This window comes from Grammomys surdaster, unplaced genomic scaffold, assembly GCF_004785775.1.
Source record: "Grammomys surdaster isolate TR1022 unplaced genomic scaffold, NIH_TR_1.0 374, whole genome shotgun sequence".
NCBI lineage: Eukaryota > Metazoa > Chordata > Mammalia > Rodentia > Muridae > Grammomys > Grammomys surdaster.
The window spans coordinates 1,588,317-1,600,834 of record NW_021604793.1 but is presented as its reverse complement, the minus strand read 5'-3'; the positions used below and the strand labels follow the sequence as shown (position 1 = coordinate 1,600,834).

The following is a 12,518-nucleotide window of genomic DNA, read 5'->3' as shown; positions in this document are numbered from 1 at the left end:
ATAAAAAAATGGTATAGGTGGAGAACAGTGGCTGGCCTGGTGTGGGGAGGATAGCACAGAGGGACTAGAAGAAACGAGTTGGAGAGGCTGGGAAACTGATATGCTGCAAACTTGATGTTTCAAAATAGAATATATCATTTCCTCCTCTCCCTAAGCTTGTTCTTCCTCCCATGTTCCTTATCTTTCTTTTTGGTGCTGGGGAATGAATCCTGGGTACATCATAGTCCTTCAGTCTCTTGTTTAGCAGCCCCACCAACCAACCACAAGACAAGGGGTCATCTGTTTGTTTGTGTTTGTTTGTTTGTTTGTTTGTTTGTTTTTTAAACAAAGTCTCACTTTGTTCCCAGCCTGGCCTCAAAATGCTTCTGACTCCTAAGAGCTGGCACTGTAAGCAGGAGTCAACAGTCTGGCTATCAATTTAGCTTCTGTGATTTTATTTTGGTCCGGCTTTGTGAGACAGGGTTTCTCTGTTTAGCCTTGACCATCCTGGAACTCACTACCTAGAACAGGCTATCCTTGAACTCAGAGATCCACCTGCCTCTGGCTCTTGACTGCTGGGATTAAAGGCATGGACTACTCTGCCAGGGTAAATCAATTTATTTAAAGACAAAGTCTTCTATGGTCTAGGCCAGCCTCAAAATTACTTCATAGCTGAGGAGGACCTTGAACTTCCGATCTTTCTATCTTCTGAGTGCTGAGATTATAGGTGTGTACTAGCATACTTGGTTTACATATCTGAGAAGTGGAATCTGAGAAGTTAGTTCTGGGAATTGAACCCAGGACCTTGAGCATGCTGGGCCTTACACCCTCAGCCAAATTTACTTTTTATTTGGAGATAAATTCTCATTCACCAAAATTACCAAGGCTGACCTAGAACTCACTATGTGTCTCTAACAAATCTTAAGAACTGTAATCCTCTTGAGTAACTATGATGACCAACCTCTGTGATCATATACTATTAGCCTCTGTTCCCACCTTTCATTCCAGCTGAGGAATGCACAGGCAAGTGGATCTCTGTGAGTTTGAGGCCAGCCTGGTCTTTTTAGGGAGCTCAAGGTCAGCCAAGGCTATATAATAAGACCCTGCCTCAATTTATTTTTATTTTTTGAAGATTTATTTATCTTATATATGTGAGTACACTGTTGCTGTTCTCAGACACACCAGAATAGGGCATCAAATTCCATTACAGATGGCTGTGGGCCACCATGTGGTGGGAATTGAACTTGGGACCTCTGGAAGAGCAGCCAGTGCTCTTAACTGCTAAGCCATATCTCCAGCCCCTCAATTTTTTTAAAAAATTATTTATGTGGGTGTTTATAGGTACCCATGTCCCACAGGACCTGTGTGAAAGTCAGAGAACACCTTGCAGGAATTGATTCTTATTTCTATAACGTAAGTCCTGGAATACAACTCAGTCTGAGCCATCCTGCCAGTCCCTTTTTATCTGACTCCACTTCTCAGATGTGCTGAAGTGTCATTTGGGACCCTCTGATGTAAACCATCTCCAGTCTTTGAAGAGAAGAAAGGAAGTGCTATTGCAAAACAAGTCTAAGCTCTCTGGAGGTGCTTAGCATTGCTTCTAGCACCTGGTCTCTGGTTTTGACCTCTTGAGAAGTGGCCCAGTCAGATTTGATAGTTTGTGCTTATACTCACAGTGCTCAAGTGGCTGATGCAGGGGAATTTCTGTGAGTTCCGTGACAGACTGGGATAATGAATCAGACCCTATCTCAAGAGATAGGGGCGGGGGGGGGGCGGAAACAGAAGTAGTCCAGAGGATCTGACACTGTCTCGCTGTTCAACAGTTCTCAGCAATGACCTTAGAGGTTCTGCCTCAGAGAAAGGAAGGAAATAACACTTGGGTTTCAGGAAGGAGAGAAGAAAGAGTGAGACAACTCTGGAGTAAGTTGCAGGGGAATTTCAACAGAGAAGCTCGGACTTTACTAGCCACGGTAAAATTAGTAGGACCAGCTGGAGGTGGGGAAGGAAGTGGCTAAGGTTGGGTAATTAGGGAGTTTCTTATTTCTGTCTAGCATGGTAGGAGGCATTATATGTCCAGCTGGAAGCCTGGCTGTCCCCAGAAAAGCTGGAAGCCTGGTTTGCCCCCCAAAAGGGGCCTGCTCTTTAGGAGAGCTAGATATTGTTTACTGAAGACAAGTGTGAGAACTGGGAACCTCAGGTGAGCACTGTGTGTGTGTGTGTGTGTGTGTGTGTGTGTGTTGTGCATGGTCTTACTTTCTAGATCCTCTCATTTCTCAGGTAGTTACAATCATAAAATTTGAGGTCAGGAGAATAGTGGCATATGTATGAGGTCTGAGAATCTTTGTGAGTTAAGGCCAGCCTGAGCTACATAACAAGACACAGGAGAGAGATGGGGGGAGGGGGGGAGATGGGGAGAGGGAGAGAGGAGAGGAGGGGGAAAGGAGGAGAGATATCAAGGAGCAGAGGACTTTTGGCTGGTCTTCAGGAACTGGGAAGTAATTAGGACGGAAGCTGCCAGGTTTATGGGGAGCATCCCATGCATATTGAAGGATTCTGAGGTTTGGAGAAACAAAATTAACACATTTCCAGAAGAGACATTTGATAAGAATTTTGAAAAGAAGTCCGAGAATGTGAAAGGAAAGGGTAGAGAGAACCTAAGGAGATAACAGGGAACTTTGAGACAAAGCAATATGATGGTTGCTTTTCAGCCAAGAATTAAGGTTGAGTTCTAGGAGCAGAGCAGGGGACAGCTGTTCAAAGGAGGCAACTGGAGAAGCAAGTTCTCATACCATCTCCCTCTCCTCCTCCTCTCCCTTCAGTCTCCGTCATGTGGAACCGCTCAGATGCCAACTTCTCCTGCTACCACGAGTCTGTGTTGGGCTATCGATACTTTGCAGTTATCTGGGGCGTGGTAGTGGCTGTGACAGGTACTGTGGGCAATGTGCTCACCCTGCTGGCCTTGGTCATCCGTCCCAAGCTCCGAACACGTTTCAACCTGCTCATTGCCAACCTCACTCTGGCTGATCTACTCTACTGCACACTGCTGCAGCCTTTCTCCGTGGACACATACCTCCACCTCCATTGGCGCACCGGGGCCATCTTCTGTAGAATATTCGGACTCCTCCTCTTTACTTCCAATTCAGTCTCCATTATCACCCTCTGTCTCATTGCTCTAGGCCGCTACCTCCTCATTGCCCACCCTAAACTCTTTCCCCAGGTTTTCAGTGCCAAGGGGATCGTGCTGGCACTGGTGGGCAGCTGGGTTGTGGGGGTGACCAGCTTTGCCCCCCTCTGGAATGTTTTTGTCTTGGTGCCAGTTGTCTGCACCTGCAGCTTTGACCGCATGCGAGGCCGACCTTACACCACCATCCTCATGGGCATCTACTTTGTGGTTGGCCTCAGCAGCGTGGGCGTCTTCTACTGCCTCATCCACCGGCAAGTGAAGCGTGCGGCTCGAGCGCTGGACCAATACGGGCTGCAGCAGGCCAGCATAAGCTCTCATCAGGTAGCTGGGACACATGAAGCTATGCCTGGCCACTTCCAGGAGCTAGACAGCGGGCTTGCCTCAAGAGGGACCAGCGAGGGCATTTCATCTGAACCAGTCAGTGCTGCGACCACGCAGACCCTGGAAGGTGATTCGTCAGAAGCGGGGGGCCAGGGCATCAAAAAGGCAGTTCAGCAAATCGCAGAGAGAAGCCTTCCAGAAGTGCATCATAAGGCCCGGGAAGCTGCAGGAGCGCGCAGAGCCACGGATGCCCCATCAGAGTTCGGGAAGGTGACCCGTATGTGCTTCGCAGTGTTCCTTTGCTTCGTCCTCAGCTATATCCCCTTCCTGCTGCTCAACATTCTGGACGGCAGGGGCCGCGCTCCGCGAGTAGTGCACATGGTGGCTGCCAACCTCACCTGGCTCAACAGCTGCATCAACCCTGTGCTCTATGCAGCCATGAACCGCCAGTTTCGCCATGCTTATGGCTCCATCCTGAAACGCGGGCCACAGAGTTTCCGTCGGTTCCGTTAGAGTTAGTAGTCCACTCATCAGGCCAGGCCAAACATTGGGAACCAGAGTGGCCTGCAGAAGACAGGACAGGAGCCTTTCAGCCCTTGGGCATTTCACAGACAACCTCAGTGGTGTAGAAGTACACTGCTTTCCCATTCAGGAATCAGTGTATCAACCCTGTGTGACCCAAGAAATGTGGTTAATTATTAATAAAAACATCACATCCTCTACACTCTGCACGTGCCTGCATGCTTTGTGTGTGTGTGTGTGTGTCCTTCCTGGGTCTCTTTCCATCTTAGTTTTTGCAATAGTGTTTCTGGAGCTCCGGAATTTGGCCACCAAGCTCCAGTGAGTAACCCTACTGACATGACCTCCCTAATGCTAGGATTACAGGCATGCACTGCCTTGACCAATTTCTACATACGTATTGGAGATCCAAACACAGATCCCATGTTTTCATAGTAAGCACTTTGAAGCCTACCTCCCTAACTCCATATTGAATGTTTTTAACCTCCAAGATTGGTTACGTGAGTAAGAAGGATCTAGGCCAGAGTCAGAACTGGAATCAAGTGGTTGAGATTTGGGGTGACCTGTGTCAAAGCCGTTTAGAGAGCAGCTATCCAGGGATAGACACAGCCTGTGACTGACAGGGTTCCAGGTTCCAGGAACTTATGGTACTTAGAATCAGCTTTCTCCCTCCCTTTTATTTTTCCTTTGAGACATCATCATATGTAGCCCAACTTGTCTTCAAATTCAAGATCGTCCTGCAACAATAGCCACAGCCTGATTACAGGTTGTGTGCCTTTTTCCTTAAGAAAACAGCCCTTACTGCTCACCACTACTGCAAGAATCCCTCATTCAAGTCAAAAGGTTTATTCAACCTGGCTACAGGTTATACCCTTACAGTGAATCCTGCCCACTGCACCCCATGCAAGGGGACAGTCAAGGTGTAGGCTGTGCTCCGGGGAAATGAAACCAAGCTTAGTGGGTGGCAGTTGTACATGGAGGCTCTCTTCTTCCATTTTTCCTCTCCAGGTGAAGAAAGCCCCGCAGGGCACACCCCTGACTTCTCAAACACCATCATTCTGTAAATACTGCCTGAAAGCACAATGTCCACCAGGTGGTGCTGGTTCTCTGTGCTTCCCTTTTTACTTCCGGTTGAGTATTGTAAGTGCCAGCAAGATCCCTGACCAGGGGTGGAGGCCCAGGATTTGCACCAACACGCACATACACCAAGCTTGGCTAGAAAAATGAAGACTGGGGGAGGATGTTTTTTGTTTTTTGATAGGTCTTACCATGTAACCAGGCTGAGTGAAGCTCATGGTCCTATAGCCTCTGACCTCAGAATGCAAATTTACAGGCATGTAATTCTTGCTGAAACCATTGTTTTTCTTTTTTTTTTTTTTAAACTTTATTTATTTATTTATTTATTATAAGTACACTATAGCTGTCTTCAGATACCCCACAAGAGGGCATCAGATCTCATTGCAGATGGTTGTGAGCCACCATGTGGTTGCTGGGATTTGAACTCATGACCTCTGGAAGAGCAGTCAGTGCTCTTAACCACTGAGCCATCTCACCAGCCCATTGTTTTTCTTTTTATTTCATTTGAAACAAGCTGTCACTATGTAGCTGATGCTGGTCTTGAATACTAGGTCTTCCTTCTTCAGGATGCAAAAATGGGGGTGGGGTGGAGGGTTGTGTATGAGTCACCATGCTCAGCTAGTGGAGCCTCTATCTAAGGTGGGACAGGATACTGGGACCACTGAGAACGGAATGTTTGAGTTGAGTTGACAAGATGCCCTGCTGCATGTGGCCTCTTCCCATCCCCAAATGCCTGGTTTGAAACAAAATCTTGAAGAACAGAAATAAGAGTAGAAAGACACTCCAACTCCATCCCCCCCCCACTCATCACCCCCACCCCCAGTGAAGATGAGGAGTCTGTCTTGCTAATCCAGAGCCTGTGTTTCTAGATGTTCTTCACAGCCCACAAACAAAAGCAAGCTGAGGCTACAGAAATAGGGTTCAGAGAGGCCAGGTCTCAGTGCAGCCTGCGACTGTGCAGCTGAAGCTTGACCAAAGGCCTGAGTGACTTGAGACTCAAGTCCAGGAACTTGAGACTCACTCTAGGCTTCAAGTTTCACGATCTGCAGAAAGCTGAGAGTAGGAGACACTTTGTGTAGTGCTAAATTTTGCAAAGATATTTCATGTAGGCATAAAATTCCCATGACAATCAATTATACTTTCTTACAAATGGGAAAACAAACACCAACAGGTTAATTTGTTAGTCAAAGGGCTAGAAAGTGATAAACTGTGGTCTGAGGGCAAAGTCTAACCAGAGCTATTGCCAGCAATAAGGACTAACCACTACAAAACAGCTGTGTTGCTGAAGCTAGGTCATGTGATCAGGAAAACCCTAAAAGTCCTCCCTGTTCAGTCCTTCCAAGATTCTAAAGGTTGACAACTCTCTGAAGGCTTGTAAAAGGGTTCGCTTTCCACATTCCTTGAAGACAATTTAAAAACTTCCTCAGTGTAGAACAGAGATAGGGATTGCAGTTAGACATCAGAGTGGATTCCTAATCTACGATTGCTGGGGGGAAAAATGACTCAGAGGACATAGGAGTCACAAGACCAAAGGACAGAAATTTACCAAGTAAGCTGCTTTCTCGCCCTTCAGGGCCCCCTCTGCACATATCTCCGTTCCTAATTTCAACAAAGGCTGAGTTGGGAGAAAGAAAACGAAAAAACGAGGCTTTCTGGAGGATTCTCTCTTGGGGCGTGAATGTTCGGACGGGAACTCAGTGTCTGTTCCCTCACCACTATCTTTATCAGCCTCCTGCGCGAGCCCGAGCCCTGTCGAGGCCTCTCTTTGTCCCTCTCTAGTTGGGCGTCTCTCCAGCAGACTGCAGTCTTTCCCCAGCCCGCGCCACCCGCCTGCGCCCGCGCCCGCGCCCGCGCCCTCCCGACGGTCCCCGCTTCGAGCCTCCCCCACGGCCCCGCCTGCCCGCTCGCAGGCACACTCTCTCTCTTTAGCTGTCTCTCGCAGACAGATTTATGGTCAGCCCAGAGTCTCTCATTGGCCGAGCTCTGACAGGACTTGATTTAACGCCACGTCTCATTGGCTGATCTTGACAGGCCGATTTACGAGTCGCGATACCATTGGTCCAGTGGCCTCGGCCCTGATTTACAGCCTGGTGGGCGCTGGGGGGGGGGGCGCGGCTGGGAACGAGGCCGCGCGCCCCTCCCCCGCGCGCCTTGTCCTCGCGTGCTCGCCGCGCGTGCCCGCCGTGCCGCTTCCGGAGCGGCTCTGCGAGTGACCGGCTGAGACAGCCGGGAAACTGGCGGGCCCGAGGCCGGCGGCGCGTAGCCCGTGGGTGCTCTGTCGCGTTTGTTGCTCAGGACCCCTCCCACCACTCCCCACTCCCACCCCCGCTTAGATTTACGAGCTCAGGCTTGGCCTTCAGGAATTAGGAATATTTATGCTTCTTTGAGAGTGAGGTTTGGAGGGTGATAAATAAGAGGCCGCTGGGGTTCGGTGGGGGCTCCTATTTCGGACGCGGCCACTTTCCCAAGGACCCCACCAGCGGCTCCCTCTCATCTTGAGCCAGAGGGAGCTCCGGGACTGTGGGTAGTGGGCTTCAGAAACCAGTAAGAAAGTTAGAAAGGTACGGCCCTTGAGAACCCCCTCCGATGACTGCAGAGTTCTGCAGCAGGAAGGATGGAAGGCAGGTCAGGGAAGAACTTTGTGAGCATCCTTTCGTTCTTGGAGACCCTGGAGGGCAGTTACAGCCTTTCTGCAGAGGACCGGGCGAAGTCTGCTCTCTTTCTGCGCCTCTAAGTTCAGTTGCTGAGGAATGAATTGAGGAGAGGAGCCAGCAAACACAAGCAGGTTTCTCGGACTTGACGTCTCCCTCACAGAGAAGGGATTTGCAATCTCCCGCCGAGCCCGCAGCCTGGATCCTTGGAGAAGGAGGCTAGGAATCTGGTGCCCAATGTATCTCCTAGGAGCCTCGGTTCTCCATTGCTGGCTGAGAATTAAAAACACTCCTTGGCCCTGGGCCTCCGGTAAAAAAGAGAGGGAAGAAGGATCTGCTTAAGAATCCACATGCCTTCTCCAGTCCTCAACCCCTGGCCAGCAATGCGTTTGTTCTTGGTTTGGGGAGTTAGCAGACAAAGATAGGGGCCATGACATAAGGAAGCTCTACAGAGAAGTGGGAAAGTCACCCTGCCCCCCCCCCGCCCCCGCCGCCCTCAGTGACACTGGCCTCAGCAAGGATAGCCACAGTATACATATGCACAGGCTCCAGCTTGCTGCCTCCACCTCCTCCCACTGAGAGGAAGGAAAGAGAAGGGTCTAGACTGGCCCTTTAAGAGCCACTTAGGGTCAGAAAGCCTGGCCTACACAGAGAGGAAGGAGCTGATGTCAGAAGACGGATGGGCAGCAAGATGGGGATTGATGCTAATGGGGGAGTTAAAGCTAAGTACCCAGACACTCAGAGGGCAAAACTGCAGATCTGTCTTCCTTATGCTCACCTCCCCCCAACACCAAGGCTGTAAATCTGCCTCCTCAATCGGGGGAAGAGAGAATAAGGAAAAAAGACAGGATCTCCTCTCCCTTTTCCTGCCCCCCCTCCACCCCATTCCTTTGTTTTCTCCCAATCCATTTCCCTTCTCAGTAAAATTTCCAACTTCTAGCATTTCATCAGAAATTGAGTCAATGCTCCTCATAGAGAAGTCTGAGAACGGATCCCGTTTTCCCACATCTGCCCTGGGTAGGAATGGGTTGGAAGGGACTAAGGGGAGGGTTCAGTGGCTCTCCCACCTAGCTCTTGCCTGGAGTTCACTCTAGTGTCTATCCTCTGGAAATAGTAAGGTAAGGCGAGAATCAGGGCACTGGATGCCAGGAGCACCAAGGCTCTGGAGATGGCTCTCAGGGCAGCTGGAGGTGAACCTCAGGATCCATCCACAGAAGATATACAGTCTGGTTTCTCAGAACCTCCTTGGATCATACTGGCGTCTCTTCCAGCACATGTCCTGTCTGCTGAGTGGACAATCTTTGGCCAACTGTGTTTGCTTCAAAGGCAGCTTCCTCTGCCCTTTGAGTGCCACCTCAGGGAGGAAACAGACTCTCTGAAGTAGGAACTTGTAACCCCTTACCAGTTCTGCTGCTTTATCTTCCAGGTGGGACTTGCCTCCTGTCTTTCAAGACCCCTATTTCCCTTCCTGCTGGTGACCTGACAGGTTTGCCCTGAGATCCCTCTCTATATTAGAAAGCAGTCCTCTGTACCACATCTGGCAGCATCTTCCTAGCCCCAGAAAAAGCTGAAGGCCTGGTTGCCTCTGGTTCCCTTCCAATCATGAGAAAATGACCCTGTGACACGGATCTCATCTGTTCCCCGCTCGAATTTTCCTTTAGAGGCCAACAATTGCCTCAGGGGCATCTTCTCTGTTTTCAGGGAAAAAGGAGAACCAGGCTGAGCAAGAACACTGGGGGTTATGGGTAGGAACCAGAAGAGCCCAGACTTCTAGCCTCTTGCATCCGGCCCTGTGTCTCCTCCCATCCCAGGGAGGTCAGCCCTTGCCCTCAGCCCTGGTCTCTAGCTGCTTTTCTACACTGGTGATAAATCCTGTCTTTGTCTCCCCTCTGACCCAGGCCCCAGGCAGGCTGGGGGTCAGAGTCTGGGGGAGGGGGGCAGACAAGAAGAGTGGGAGGAGATGGACAGGAGCAGCTGGTGGGCAGCCACGGGGATGTACACTGAGGGGATGGGACCTTTGGATTATTCTATAGGTCCTGGACATTCCAGCAGGCTTATATTTCAAGTGAGAAAGCCAGGGTTCCTGAAATGTGGAAGTACTTTCCAAATTGTCCCTGGAGCAACAAAAATACTGGGACATCGTGCTAGGTACCTCAAAGGAGGCTGCTAAAGGGATAATATTGTGGACATCGTCCTTTTCAGCACCTTGGACTCCTACATGCATGTGTCATGTGCATATGTGCACACACACATGATTTATGACCTGTCAGCATAAAGCAGCCCAGGAGAGCCAGCCTGCCCCTCCCCAGCAGCCTTTCTTGCTGTGTCTTTCCTGTCTCCACCTTCATTTTTTTCTCTGCTTGCTTTCTTTGTAAGATTTCTCTCCCAGCTTGTCATTTTCATTTACCTCTCTCCACCTCTGCTTCTGTGCCTTCACTGCCTCTTTCCTTCTTAGCCTCCTCCTCCCCTTCCCTTCCTTTCTTGTGCTCTCCATGTGCCCAGACTCTAAACGCTCTAAGTCCTGTCATCCCCCTGTCTCAGTTCCACTATGACCCCTGTTCCAACCCAGGTTACAAGGATGGATGGGAGGAAACAGGCTCTACATGCGTCCAGTGGATTCTGCTATGGCCAGGAAGTAGAGGACAGGGTACCTGGGAGGTGAGCAGAGAAGTGCCACTGAAGGAGAGCTGAAAAGACCTAGGGAAACTCAGGAAGACATAGAGCAAGAACACTGCAGGCCAAACACCAAATAAGGAAGGGCTTGGAGTCCCTGAGCATTTGGGGTCAAACTAAAGGGGCACCTGTGAGGTTATTTAAAACACAGATCCAGAAACAAGGCCTGGAGACCCAGGTAGACATGAAACTGCAATATGCACAACACAGCCCCAATCATGGTCTCTGGTCTGCCTAGAAACTCCTCAGAGGCTCAGCCTATCCCGGGGTTGTTGGTTCAGTGTCCTGGTTCTGATAGCCTCTCCACTCCAGTTCTCTCCGATTGAGAATGACATCAGCTCTCATCTGCTGCTCTCCTCAGCCCCGCAGCTGATTTCTCTCCTAGGGATGCAGCAGGGGCATTGCCCTTCACCCACCCATTCCTTCTTTGGTCAGAGAGGGAGCTAGAGCTCACCCAGCAAAGGGTCCTGCAGTTGGAATGGGGCAAGGCTGCCTGGCCTTAGTGGGAAAAGAGGGAGCAAGGGCACCAGGCGAGAGAGAAGCCTGAAGGGGCACTTGAGGAAGAGACTGCAGCAGTAAATCACTCTGTGGGGGAGCTCCCTCTGCCTGAGCTCAGTGGGGTGGGGAAAAGAGAGACAGTGGGGTAGGGGCAGCATGGGGAATCGCCACATCTGGCAGGCAGGTGTCTGGCACTGTTCAGGCTGTAGTCTCTTTCCCAGCCAAAAGGGAAGAAGGGAGGAGGGCCTCCTAAGAATCCCCAGGGGAAGAGGGAAAGGTTCACAAACAGGAGGGGGAGGCAAACCAGACAGTCCAAGCCACTGCTGTGTCTGTTTTAGTTAGTGCTAAGGACCGGTTTGCAGAGTCCCAAATGAAAGTTGCTCGCCATTGGACAGGGTAGGCAGGGGCACCAAAACTTCAGTCTTGGTGGGAAACAGAAGGCTGGAGAACAAGCGTAGAGAATTTGGGATTTGAGAATCAAAATAGAAAGAACTACACTCCTGTTGATACATCTGCACATGAGCCCTCAACTCCGTTCTAATCATGCTGTCCCAAGCCAAAGGCTACACAGGCCACGAGAAGCAGGTTGGGGGATATAAAGCTGGGCACTGCTTCTCACAGATCAGACAGCCAAAGACAGAGGGCATCATAGCTCTTTTCCCACCAGCCCTTCAGCTTCCAGTACAGGGCCCCAAGCAGGAGTGGTCTAGCATATAGCTTTCTATCTGCTTAGAGAGATCCTGGGCTCAGGTGCTTCACAGCTGCTGGGCCTAAGGTTTCCATAAGAGGAGGACCGTTCAAATCATAGGCTTCGTGCCTGTGTTACAGAGGTTCTTCCCATTCTGCTTCCTTCCTTCCCCCTTTCCTTGTCAGTCCTGGGTTTGCAGACCCGTGTCAGAACAGTAGAGGTGACTGAGAAGACCCTTCAAATCTCAGGGGAGAGGAGGAGTCCCGCACTGCCCCCTCCTTAAAATCCTGCAGAGGAAGGGGGAAAGAAAACCAAAGCATTCTCCTGTCGCCGCAGCAACCATAAAACCCCCAGCTAAATCCATCTTGTGAGCTCACCGCCCCATTAAGATGCAGGGCCAGGCTCTGCGCCAGCCCAGCCACATTCATTTGTGCGAATAAAGGTAGAGGAGGGGGAGGGGAGCAGGCTCTGGAGGGATGGGGAAATGGCGAGAAGAGGTTATTTACACCACCGTCCTGACCTTCTGGAGCAGCGCAGGCTCCGATAAATAACCCGCTCAGCGCCGTTTCAGAGGAGTGGGAGGTGCGGGAAGGGAGCAGGGGCTGGAGGAGAGCCTCCACGCAGGTGCGCGTCTCCGGGTTACTAATGGCTGAGGCGGGAGCAGGCAGCTGGCTTTGGGGGTGTGTGGGGGAGAACTCAGTTCCCTGAGTCTCCCACTGAGAAAATACCATCCCCACCCCACCCCTGGCGCCAATTTCCAGGCGAGGGGACTAGAGATGCCAAGGAGGCAAACAGCCCTGTAAATTAGGGGTGGGGGGGGGGACTGCTGGGGAGTCTCTGAGGTAGAAAGGAAGAAATATTATAAGAGGTGGGGTGCGGGGTGGGGGTGGGGGGCCTGGAGGAACAGGAATAGCTGCCAAAAAAGGGA

General features: G+C 50.7%; 1 protein-coding gene across 1 annotated transcript; it reads left to right on the top strand.

Moving 5' to 3' along the window:
• Positions 1–2,044: 2,044 nt before the first annotated feature.
• Positions 2,045–4,208, top strand: Gpr84 (G protein-coupled receptor 84). The gene is made up of 2 exons (XM_028781211.1): positions 2,045–2,176; positions 2,799–4,208. The coding sequence occupies exon 2, from the start codon at positions 2,807–2,809 to the stop codon at positions 3,995–3,997; it is 1,191 nt and encodes a 396-aa protein (XP_028637044.1). The 5' UTR covers positions 2,045–2,176; positions 2,799–2,806; the 3' UTR covers positions 3,998–4,208.
• The last annotated feature ends 8,310 nt before the right edge of the window (positions 4,209–12,518 follow it).